Raw genomic sequence first — 13,775 nt, 5'->3', positions numbered from 1 at the left:
CATTCCATTTTACAAATACACAAATATTTTGTCAGGTATTAAGTGACCCTTATTTCATTTTTTCATATTGTTTTAGCAACTTGGTAGTTTTGTATTACTTTCCAATGTGAGGAACTCTGCAAAAGGCATGCATATATATTTATAAATATTTACTAAACTGATACATTTACATCTATGAGTGACTCATGTCTATTTAATATATGTATCTTTGTGGTTTCAAAGGGACACTGTACTGTGGCACAATAAATGTGTTCCCAATGGTTTGTTATACTAGCTGCATAATATTAAAGTAATGGAAATGGCTACCTTACATTCAATCTTGCAAATGAAATAGATGTGTTTGCTTATTGAAACAATCCCTAAAAATTGCAGTACCAAATTATTGGCTTTTGTGTACAGAGACAGAGATACGATACACAGGTCTGTTCTTCCTACAAACTCAGCCGATTAAAATGAATATGTAGGGGCGGAGCCGACCACGGAAGAACATGGTCGTAAATTTCTAGTGCTCCGATATCGTCCTTTCTGATGGGCCACTTATCCGGGGGATAGCTACTCAAAAGATGCTTTACGAAGCATAACACAATACCCTAATCATATAGAGAGGCTCAACAAGCAGACAAAGCTGAAGAGGGACAAACAAAAGTACTGTCTCAACAGATATAATGGCTGAGGCCTAGAAATAGTAGAGAAACCATCTCCACGCCACGCAGCACCGCCACGACCAGGGTAAATATCGCCAGAAGCCAGACATCAATGGAACGTACCAGCTAATTATACTCCCGCATTAGGCAGCATAAATGGCTTGCGAAGCAGGGAGGTGAGACTACCCGGTGTCTAGAGGGCTACAGGACAAGACACGAACGCCATTACAGAGGGAACGTACATTACGCACCACTATCATCAAGGCAGTGTGTAGCGAGGTGAGCTAGAGGGAGTCACAGCAAAATCTTGGTATTGAAAGGGCAGCTCAGCCATCTAGACACTAAACACCACAATCTACTAATCTTGAGCATTAATATCCATAACAGCGTGGCCTACTGTGTAAGCAATTATACCTTTCCACAATAACACATCCCTGTGACCAAAAGCGGAGTCAGATTGTTTCTCTCGGCCACCATGCATTAGAAAGTATAATAGCAAAGAAACAACTGAGCAATAAGCAAACCCCTCTGCCTTCACATCTTAAATTACTTTGAGGAACAGAAATAAAGCAGGCAAACCAAAGCTAGCAACCCCGAGTGCAGGGAAACTTAACGCTTTTTTCAAGTTGGCAGATAAAACGGGGGACACAGAAACACCTCCATTAACCCTCATGGACACCTTCCCGCACACTCCACATTCTTCAGAAGGGGACACTACACAAATAGCAGGAGCTGACCTCAGTTCCTTACCCACGAAGAACGACTTAACCACATATATGATGCAAGTTAGTAAGGCAATTAAGGATGGCCTAGCAGAGGTCAAGCGGGACATTAATGCATTAGGACACAGAGTCCAACAATTAGAAGAACAGGCAAATGAATCATCCACAACAACAGATACCATAAACTCTAACCCTGCAACAACAGAACACTAACATTGTGCAACTGCAAACACAAATGGAGGACCTGGACAACAGGAGACGCCGCCAGAACCTCCGCATCAGAGGAGTGTCGGAAAAGATCCTCCCAGCTCAGATACCTTCATATCTGCAGAATTTATTCAAATTTCTATTAGAACCAGGCAGCAATGACACCATCATCATAGACCAAGCTCATATAGCCTTGAGAGCACGGCCCCCTGCCACAGCACCTCCCAGAGACATTGTCCTCTGCTGCCATAAATTTACAGACAAAGACTTAACTCCCCCACACAGAGTTCTATGGGGCCTATTTATCAAAGGTCTTGCGGACCTGATATGACAAGACCTCGCTGAATGCGGAGAGCAATATGCTCTCCGTATTAAGCATTGCACCAGCAGCTCACAAGAGGGGGGTGTCAATCAACCTGATTGTACTCGATCGGGTTGATTTCCGGCGATTCCTGTCTGCCTCATCAGAGCAGGCGGACAGGGTTATGGAGCAGCGGTCTTTAGACCGCTGCTTCATAACTGCTGTTTCTGGCGAGTCTGAAGACTAGGGGCTCTTAGGAGCTTTACTAGGCATAAAGACTCAATAATATTCATACAGGAAACACACTTCCTTTCATCAGCACAGTCAAAACTTAAATCTTGAGACCACCCATTGGGCTTTTTCAACTCACATACCACAAAAAAAAGAAATGGAGTGGGTATTCCTTTCCATAGGAACATCCACTTTACCTTGCATGACACAGTGACGGATAAGGAAGGATGAATACTGATCCTCACAGGACTACTATTCCATAGACCAGTGACATTGGTAAATGTATACGCACCTAACAGTAACAGGCATAAATTCTATCAACAGCTATCAAAGTTAGTTTCAGATAGTAAGAAAGGGACTCTAATCTTAGGAGGCAACCTAAACGTAGTCTTAGACTCTACATTAGACACCTCCACGGGAAGACCACCAATGTGCTCGAGACCACCTAACGCAGTATATAACTGTCTGACACAATTAGGTTTGCTTGATGTGTGGCGAATACAACACCCTAAACAAAGGAACTATACTTTCTACTCACATCCATGGTCAATTTACACATGCATAGATCATTTAATGGTAGATAGGAAACACTTGTCCATAGTCAAAGACTCTGACATACAACCAACTCCTTGGTCTGACCACTCGTCAATACTTATAACCTTACGATTGCCAAATCATCCGATCACACCATATATATGGAGATAGAACAAATACTTACTCCTATATCCGTCCACTCTGGACGCACTGACAAAAACCTTACGACCCTGGCATCATATGGGAAGCACATAAGGAAGTCTTGAGGGGCGAATGTATCATACACACAGCCCACAGACGAAAAACATACAACAGTACTATTGACTCCCTGACAGCTGACATGAGACGATTAGAACTGACACACAAGAACAACCCAACACAAATTGGTAACAGCAGACAGTCAAGAGATTCACGACAGTGGTCAAATAGCTAATCATTTTGGTACCTACTATGCAGGACAATCTCAAGACCAGCACCACCCCTGAACACTTGGAACATATGCAGGAATTTATCAAAAATGCTAATCTACCGGATGGCTTCACGAATGCATACTATAAAACATTCATTAATTAAAATTGTTCCACTCCCTAGATGATAATCACCCGCTCTCCCGAGACATGGTAGCAGCACACATTTTGGTAATCCCCAAACCTAACAAACCCCCTACAGACACAAGTAATTAAAGACCTATATCCCTCCTTAATTCGGACATTAAGATTCTGGGTAAAATCTTAGCTAATCAGATAAATAAAATATTACAACACCTTATACACACAAACCAAGTGGGGTTTGTTCCCAGAAGGGAGGCCAGGGATAATACCATAGGAGCACTAAACCTAATGACATACACAAAGCACCATAACATCCTGGCGGCCCTCATAGCGATCAATGCCGAGAAGGCATTCAACCAATTTAATTGGACATTCCTAAGAGAAACTCTAATAGCCATGGTGTTCGGCACAAAGATGATCTCCAGCATATTCAGCCTTTATTTGCATCCCAACAACAAAGTAAAAGCCAATGGTATGCTATCAGAACCCTTCAACATCCAGAATAGGACAAGACAGGGGTGCCCTCTGTCCCCAATTCTGTTCATACTCTCCATGGAGGTTTTTGCTGCACATGTTCGACAAAATCGGGAGATTCTAGGCATTAGCATAGACCCACACAACTTTAAAATAGCATTATATGCAGATGACGTGTTATTTACAATCACAGACCCTCAACGCTTGATACCAACCATCCTTAAAGAAATTGAAACTTTTGGGAAATTTTCTGGCTTCTCGGTCAGCACACAAAAGTCAGAAATTCTGAACATATCCCTGTCCACACGGGCGTTCCAACCAATAGCGCGCACATGTCCCTTAAGATTACAAAAGAGGTCACTTAAATACCTGGGTATACAACTCTCTCTCACTGCTTCCCAGCTGTTCGATGACAACTACCTGACACTCTCACGCAATATACAAAAAGACCTACACACCTGGATGGTAAAACCAATCACATGGTGGGGACGCACACAGAGCGTCAAGATGACAACTTTATCTAGAATTTTGTATCTCTTTCAGGCCCTCCCCATTCCTATCCCCAAATAGTATATCCCCCAACTGCAGAAACACGTCAATTCTTTTATATGGGGGAAGAGCAGACCTAGAATAGGCAGTTGAAATATGTACAGAGCACTGGAACATGGTGGGTTAGGATTACAATGCATAGCAGATTATCATGATGCGATAACCCTACAGCGAATCCTGGATTGGGATAGATCCAGAGACACTAAGGCATGGGTATCTATAGACTCCCATATATTGAGGGTTCTGGAGGTAGGAACATTGTTCTGGGTGTCTAGAGACCTCAGACCCCCCCAATGCTCAGACTTGGCCATACATAAACACACATTTGACACATGGGAGAGTATTATCTTACAAAAGAAAAACATCTCTGGCACACATTCTCCCTTATTCCCTATCCCAATAAATGCAGAATTAGTGGGTGGGACTTGACAGAGGGCAACAAAGACTAACAGATATTCCACACCTCTCAAGAGTTTCACACAGAAGGGAAAACTAGACAACAGAGAAAACCTGGCAACAATTGCAGAAGGTAGATATTCAAGCTGGTTAAAATACTCACAGCTGTCACACTTTATACATACCTCCCCATACAAACAAGATTTTCTGCAAGAGCTAACACCCTTTGAGAACTTATGCTCCAAGACAGAAGACGTAAAACACACACTTTCCATATCGAGGAAACTCCTACAAACAGAACATGCTCTAAGCCTGCCCACATACGCTACAAAGTGGCAGGAAGAGCTAGAGCTCAATATGACAAGAGAGGACTGGACAAGAATATTTAAATACATTAAAAAAGCTTTGACATCACCCCAGTTATTAGAACTGAACTTTAAGGTTATTATGTGTTGGTACCTTACCCCTTCCAGGTTACAGACCATATATCCATTCCAAATACCGGCGACAGATGTTGGAGGGGATACGGGGCAAGGGAAGTTACGTCCATATTTGGTGGAAGTGCGATAAAATCAGACCATTATGGGTCGGGATTGAAAAATGTTATCAGCAAGTATTGATAAATGACTTCTCATTAACCCCCAGCATCGCACTCCTGAACGACTTACCGAAACTTTCATGCACACTTAGACTTACATTATTACAAATGGGACTGTCAGGACCTAAAGCGTTAATCGCCCTGAACTGGAAGGGTCAGATCTCCCTGACACTTACTAATTGGACAGAAAAAGTAGTAGACATACTGACATTAGAGGAATACGACTACTTGAAGAGGAATAAATTAAATTTCCTTGCGGATGTCAGGTTCCTTTGGGAAAATGCATTGGACGAAGTCAGCACTGTGTCCCCACCTGGGGTCACTAGTTGAAAACATGGAAACATAGTGACTCACATAGACCCCCCCTCCACCTTTATCACTCCTCCAAATATACAGCATCCTCTATATCCCTTACCCTGGGATGGCACCCCCCTTTTGTACACTCAATATCGGCTGGTTGGGAAGGCGCAAAGGTGAAAGTCTCCAATGACAGCAAACTGAAAGGCAACTAATTCAGTGACTCTCTGAATAGAGCATGGCAGGTGAATGCTCCTCCGACAAGGAGGGGCTCTCTTTTTCTTTTTTTAATGTTCATTTGTTGTTTAAAGTCCTAACAATTACTTTTAATCTTTTTTCACAGCGAAAAGACTATAAGTTAATAACACTCGTCTTAGAAACATGCTAGACAGACATTTACGTTACTTACTGAAGCTGTATATGTTGAAATTAATGACCTGTAAACACATTTTGTTCATTTCTTGTTGTGGAAAGATGAGTTCAAATAAATAAAAGATTTTAAACCCAAAAAAAATGAATATGTAATTGCAAATAATTAGGCGGTGCTTTTGGTGTGCAAAATCAGCTATTTTAAATGCTAAAACAAATACAAAGGAACAATTTCTTATATATTAATACCCTGTAGATGATATAACCCGTTACTGGAAACACTTTAAGAGGACACAGCCTTTAAAGTGCATTGCCCCATTAAACTATATTTTGTTTATATAATAAATATTTATATATAATATTCCAGGATTAAGTTTATATTATATTTATATATACTTTTTTTTAGTATAATTCTTGAACATTCATATGAATTTATTGACTGTGTGTGTTTTACAAGTTTTAGCAAAAGGCTTCACATTTGGTAATACTACACCTACTAGAGCAATTTGAAAACTTAAATCTATTAACAACTTTCAGTATGCCCTAGTTAATAGATTAAAGGGCAAATGATTCATTTTTGTTTCAATGGGCACAAGTAAAACAACCTTTACCTATGTAATTTGGCAAGCAGAAGACACAATTCCAACAGCTTTGTAAACTTAAAAGCATATTATTTTTTAAGTTGATGAAATAAATATGTTTTTCTTTAATCTGCTGCCATTGTGCTGCTGGACTTTTGTTTCTACATTGTAAACATTTTAACAATGAAAAAAACAACTAGTCGATGAAAACCATCAAATGTTATCTGCAGAAGCTATTTTTAACAAATTTGGATTATCTAGATCTAGTCTATTTGCTTATTTTCAAATCCGACATTTCATCTCAGGGCAGAACTGGTGTGCATTTTCCTCTGTGGAATGGGCAGATATTAAGCTCTGTATACAAAAATTCACATCAGGGAACTCTTCGATTTCCCTGATGTATGATATCATGTTGAATAAACAGAGCTGGTCTGCTTTGGATACCATTTGTAAATCCTGGTCTTCCTTAATTCCCTCGTTAGAGCATGGCATAATTAAACAGAGTTTTGAATCGATACGTAAATGTAAAATCCCGATGGCCTGGAATGAATCACACATGAAAGTGATTAACAACTGGTATCTCTCACCATGGAAAATATCTAAGTTTTTTCCGTCCGTGGTTAATCTCTGTCCACGTTGTTCGTACAACAGAGCAGATACATTACACATGTTTTGGTCTTGCCCTAAAGTTAGACATCTATGGCTGAAAATTATCTACTGGTTTAATAAACTGTATAATGTTTCAATCGCCCTTTCTGTGAAGGATATTATCTTTCTATTTCCGCCAGAAGATGTCCTTAATAGCAGTACTATAAATAGTTTAAATACTATCATATTGACAGTTAGATACTGCATACTTAGAAATTGGAAAGCTAGACTTGTTCCAGGTCTAGCTACCGTCTTTAAAATGCTTCAAGATCAAATTCTTTTTGAGTCATACCACCTCCATGATGCCACTGAGAATAGAATTAAGAAGTTTCTATGGAGATGGTCCCCTGTTATTCTATCGTATCCAAGTACGCTTCAAAAAATGATCCTCTCCCCTTTTCTATCATCAGTGAGTTTTGCAGAACTGACTGTATTGAATATTTTTCCATATACTTGGATTGAATAACTCAGTCGGGAACTCCATGAGAGATGGCTGAGAGGGGGGCGGGAGTGACGGGACGGGGGTGGGAATATACCGCTTTTTTCCCTTTTTTTTTTTTCTCTTGTTTGGGCTTGTCTGGTTATGTTTTGTTTTGTCATCTTCTTTTGTTTTGTCCTGTTATGGCCGGTTTGTCGTATCACGTCTTCTTTTGCCGGTCTCGTTTTGTATTGTGTGGTTTTGTCTTTTCATTTGGTTATTGGTTACGGTTTAGGGTGTTAGATTTTATGGAAAAACACTGAAAACCCAGCGTGCCGTATAACTATGAAATTCTTTTGAAATGTTAATAAGTATGTCATGATATATGTCAATTGTTTCTATGAATGATATATGATATGTGGCCCTGTGTGGCGCAAAAGACAAAGGAAAATAATTTTTTGTTTTTGTTTTTTTTTGTTTTTTTTCTTCCTTCTTTTTTTTTTTTTCTCTATTTGTAACGTTATACATTGCTGGATATAAATAAAAGAGAGGAGAAGGGGAAGGAGGAAGAGAAAACAAAAGACACTCCACAGAGAGACCTCAAAGTCTTTAGACATAGTGCATAGGCGCTAGGCTGACCCTGCCATATGGGTTGGTAGAGATTAATAATCTGCGTAAATATATGATGTCAATAATACAGTTTATTTAGTTGTGGTTTTTTTTCTTTTTTTTCTTTTTTTCTCTTTTTTTTGTGTGTTCTCCATGTGTTTTGTTTTGTTTCTCTGTATGTGACATCATGAGGGGCATGACGTTTGAGGAAATTGTTTTGTAAGGGAAAAAAAAAGAAAATATTCCAGCAGAGTATACAACCTAATTTTGTGAAATGTTAGCAACATTGACAAATATTCTTTGTTTGTGATTTCACGTTATATCTTTTGGTTTTCATGGGCCCTGCGTGGCGCAAGATGTGATTTTCCTTTTTTTCTCTGTATGCATTGCTGTTTATAAATAAAAGTTTAAAAAAACAAACAAAAAAAAAAAAAACAATGAAAAGTCGTATTGGAAAGGAGTTTATGCAAGCAATGCAAAAAGCCACACGACAGTGCCAGGATGAAAATACTGTTTCTATTATGTTAAACTGAAACCCAAAGAAAGTAACTTGGTACTATGGCTTTACCAAAGCATAAATTGTTAGAATATGTTGTGGTCTGAATTTGATAACACACAAGCATCTATTGAGAGGGACGGGGATCTAACACTATGGGCTAGATAAAGGGTGGATAACAATCATTTGCATGAGAAATGCAAACACAAATGCACAAGTGTGGTATTTTTTGCCCTCGACTCTGCATTACAAGTAGAGCAGTGTTTAAAATACTGCAACTTTGTTTGTGCAAATTCATGATAATTTGCACTCCCTATACTTTCCATGGACCCCGTCAAAGTGCACTTGTATAACAAGTTGAGAGTAAATACAATTGCTGGAACGCAATCACATTTTACACTGAAACTATTTACACAACTAGAAAGTTTACGTAAAGAGTTTGGGCTGAGAGAAAAGATGCATTAAACACACAGAAAAACGATAATAACGTTTTTCTATCTACACTATCCACCTCCTACACTATTAATCCCCAAACCACCAAACCCCCTATCACAATAAACTCAAACTTTACTTAACCCTTAACTGCCACTACCACCAGTGCAATAAACTCTCTACTCTACTCAACCACTAAACTGCCAATACCCCCACCACAATAAAATCCCTACTCTACTTAACCCTAAACCAATTATAACCCCACCACCATAAAATCCCTACTTTACTTAACCCTAAACCACTTAAAACCCCACCACAATAAACTCCCTACTTTACTTAACCCTAAACCACTTATAACCCCACCACAATAAACTCCCTACTTTACTTAACCCTAAACCACTTATAACCCCACCACAATAAACTCCCTACTTTACTTAACCCTAAACCACTTATAACCCCACCACAATAAACTCCCTACTGTACTTAACCCCTAAACCTAATTTAAAAACCCTATAAACCCTAGAAGTGATTTAGGTCTTTTGCATTAAAAAAAAAAAAACTATTCTAAAAAAAAAACCCTAAGCTTAAAAACACCTATCCTAAGAAAATGCCCTGAAAAGGACATAAGGGACTTAGCTCTTTTGCATTAAAAAACCCATATACTAAAACAAACTCCTCCCAAAAAAACCTACAGCTAAACCCCAAAATTGGTACTCACCGACTTGAATCCGGTCCTTTAGGAGGGCAGTTGTGGGTCCATGGCAGTGATCCTCTTCAGTCTTCATCCAAGACATTGGTCCTTTTGGGCTGTCCTCTTCCTTTCTTTAATCTGTTCCAATTATTTTCCTCGATCCGATGCTTCATCATGCTCTCACCACAGTACACTGACGATTGAATGCAAGGTTACCCTTATATAGTGTGTCCTTGCATTTCTATTGAAATATTTAGATTCTAAATCAAATCAGTCAATAGAATGAACGGTTTTCTATTGGCTGATTTGAATTAGAATTATTAGGTGGAACCTTGCATTTAATCATCAGTGTGCTGCGCTAACAGCATGAAGAAGCATCATATGGAAGAAAAGAAGAGGATTGGGTGGAAAGAAGAAGACAGCCCTAGTGGACCAACATCTTGAATGAAGACTTAAGAGGAATGCTGCCATGGACCTGCTGCTGCCCTCAAGGGGTTTCCAGATTCAAGTTGGTGAATACAAACATTTGGACTTTAGCAGTAAGTTTATATTTTGGCAGGGGAGTTTGTTTTAGTATAGGTTTTTAGGGCAATTTTTAGAGAAGTTTTTAGTTTTAGTATAGTTTTCTTTTGTACTGGTTTTTTTTAAGGTAGTTTTAGGATAGGGCTTTTACTGGTAGTTTTTTCTTAATATTTGGTAATGTTTTTTTGTAAAGGTAGTGTTTTTTTTAATTTTTTTTGTAATTTAGTGGGTCTTTGGTTAGGGGTTTTGGGGTGGTTAGCTGTTAGGTGGTAAATATGTTAGGGGTTAATTTGCAATAGGGGTTGTGGAGGTTAGGGGTTTAATAGGTTAGGGGTAGTTTGTTATGGGGGTTGTGGTGGTTTAGGTGTTATTAGAGTTGGGGGTAATTAAAGTAGGGTTAATGGTGGTTTAGGGGTTGAGTAGTGTAGCAGGGTAGTTTGCATTGGGGGATGGGGCAGTTTAGGGGTTAATAATGTGGTGGGGTTAAAAGAGTAGGGAAATGTGGTAGTTTAGAGGTTATTAGTATGAGGCTTATTGCGATGGGGATTAACGTGTAAGTATAGGTGTTTTAACATTGCTATTCCATTGAATTCAAATTCAATTGGGGCAAATATACAGGGAGTGCAGAATTATTAGGCAAGTTGTATTTTTGAGGATTAATTTTATTATTGAACAACAACCATGTTCTCAATGAACCCAAAAAACTCATTAATATCAAAGCTGAATAGTTTTGGAAGTAGTTTTTAGTTTGTTTTTAGTTATAGCTATTTTAGGGGGATATCTGTGTGTGCAGGTGACTATTACTGTGCATAATTATTAGGCAACTTAACAAAAAACAAATATATACCCATTTAAATTATTTATTTTTACCAGTGAAACCAATATAACATCTCAACATTCACAAATATACATTTCTGACATTCAAAAACAAAATAAAAACAAATCAGTGACCAATATAGCCACCTTTCTTTGCAATGACACTCAAAAGCCTGCCATCCATGGATTCTGTCAGTGTTTTGATATGTTCACCATCAACATTGCGTGCAGCAGCAACCACAGCCTCCCAGACACTGTTCAGAGAGGTGTACTGTTTTCCCTCCTTGTAAATCTCACATTTGATGATGGACCACAGGTTCTCAATGGGGTTCAGATCAGGTGAACAAGGAGGCCATGTCATTAGATTTTCTTCTTTTATACCCTTTCTTGCCAGCCACGCTGTGGAGTACTTGGACGCGTGTGATGGAGCATTGTCCTGCATGAAAATCATGTTTTTCTTGAAGGATGCAGACTTCTTCCTGTACCACTGCTTGAAGAAGGTGTCTTCCAGAAACTGGCAGTAGGACTGGGAGTTGAGCTTGACTCCATCCTCAACCCAAAAAGGCCCCACAAGCTCATCTTTGATGATACCAGCCCAAACCAGTACTCCACCTCCACCTTGCTGGCGTCTGAGTCGGACTGGAGCTCTCTGCCCTTTACCAATCCAGCCACGGGCCCATCCATCTGGCCCATCAAGACTCACTCTCATTTCATCAGTCCATAAAACCTTAGAAAAATCAGTCTTGAGATATTTCTTGGCCCAGTCTTGACGTTTCAGCTTGTGTGTCTTGTTCAGTGGTGGTCGTCTTTCAGCCTTTCTTACCTTGGCCATGTCTCTGAGTATTGCACACCTTGTGCTTTTGGGCACTCCAGTGATGTTGCAGCTCTGAAATATGGCCAAACTGGTGGCAAGTGGCATCTTGGCAGCTGCACGCTTGACTTTTCTCAGTTCATGGGCAGTTATTTTGCGCCTTGGTTTTTCACACGCTTCTTGCGACCCTGTTGAATATTTTGAATGAAACGCTTGATTGTTCGATGATCACGCTTCAGAAGCTTTGCAATTTTAAGAGTGCTGCATCCCTCTGCAAGATATCTCACTATTTTTGACTTTTCTGAGCCTGTCAAGTCCTTCTTTTGACCCATTTTGCCAAAGGAAAGGAAGTTGCCTAATAATTATGCACACCTGATATAGGGTGTTGATGTCATTAGACCACACCCCTTCTCATTACAGAGATGCACATCACCTAATATGCTTAATTGGTAGTAGGCTTTCGAGCCTATACAGCTTGGAGTAAGACAACATGCATAAAGAGGATGATGTGGTCAAAATACTCATTTGCCTAATAATTCTGCACTCCCTGTAATATTGTGTCATCCCATAGTTAACGTTTTGCGTGCACCGGGTTTTGTTCAATAGCAAAAATTTTATTTTCAACTTGTAATACCAGCACTATCTGATGCATGTTAAAATTTAACCTCTAGCTATGTTAACAATTGATCAGGATCGGTAATAACCACTCTACTTGTAATCTAGCCCATAATATGGTATAACACATCACTTTATCATGCCTTTACATTTTATTCTTAAAAGGAAATAAGATAGATGTAATGTTGCATACCTGTAGATATTTCAGAAAATATTTTTCCATTTTTAAATACATTCATTTTTATTCTCCCATCAACAATGTACAAAACAAGATCAACAGATGCAGCATTAAGTTTGGTGGAAAATAGTAAGCCTTCTCTATTCCAAGTTCGAAATTGGAAACCAGTTGTTAATTCGTCTTGTTGTGATAAACCAGGAAGGGTCAAATAACTATTAGAATTTAAAAATGTAACTGGAATAACATGTGGCTCCAAACAAAAAAATGAAATATTTCCCTAAAATAAAAAAAGAGAACATTTAAATGTTAAGATATACATGTTTCATTAATGTGCTAAAGAGACATATAATTGCAGCAAATATATTTTTTATGTATTACTATGTCTCTGTAGTAAAATTTGGCATTGCCTTTGAATAATAATGAGGATAATACAGTACAGTACAAATGACAAAGTTTTCAATGATATAGAAGCCCGGTCGCCATAAGTGGCATTCAGCTCTTTTCATAGCCGGATTTCTTCTTGTGAAAGTGCAAAGCACAAAAATCTGTACAAATCTTTCACAATAAGTAATCCAGTTCTGAATGGAGCTTAATGCTGCTGCCGGTGGCCAGTTTTGGCATTCCTTTGCTAATGAATTACAGAAATGCACATGCCTAATTTGATCTATTGGTGTTTCAAAAGTTATGGTCATCTGTAATAGAACAATTATATATAAATAATTATATTTTTCTTTTCAGTTGATTTTTATTATATTAGAAGTCATAAAGAAAATTTAAAGTTTGAAGAAAACTTTACCAGATATAAACTGCCAATATTAATGACAACTGTACAGTTCAGCTTTTCTTTTATAGCTTAGTTTACTATCAGAGAGAACCTAATGGAAAAAAATAAAAATTTTGTGTATGCATAGTATTGGAACACTATTAATTGTATTTTACCAAGATATTTGCTATATAATTGAACTAGCAAGCAGCTGCAGGACGAGTAATATGCATACAGAGTTTGCAGACAAATATAACCTAGAATTGACCAAATGCATGAAATAGAAAATAACTAAATAATAGAGAAAATGTTTCAGAAGTTC

General features: G+C 38.6%; 1 protein-coding gene across 1 annotated transcript in view; it reads right to left on the bottom strand.

Moving 5' to 3' along the window:
- The window catches only part of CNTNAP4 (contactin associated protein family member 4), a 190,665-nt gene that overhangs the window by 121,809 nt on the left and 55,081 nt on the right, over positions 1-13,775 (bottom strand). Inside the window, exon 6 of the mRNA XM_053699959.1 lies at positions 12,706-12,967. Within this exon, the coding sequence (XP_053555934.1) occupies positions 12,706-12,967 (262 nt within the window). The remainder of the gene's footprint in view (positions 1-12,705; positions 12,968-13,775) is intronic.

Source organism: Bombina bombina, chromosome 2 (assembly GCF_027579735.1).
Source record: "Bombina bombina isolate aBomBom1 chromosome 2, aBomBom1.pri, whole genome shotgun sequence".
In the NCBI taxonomy this organism is placed as follows: domain Eukaryota; kingdom Metazoa; phylum Chordata; class Amphibia; order Anura; family Bombinatoridae; genus Bombina; species Bombina bombina.
This window is presented reverse-complemented; position numbering and strand designations above follow the sequence as displayed.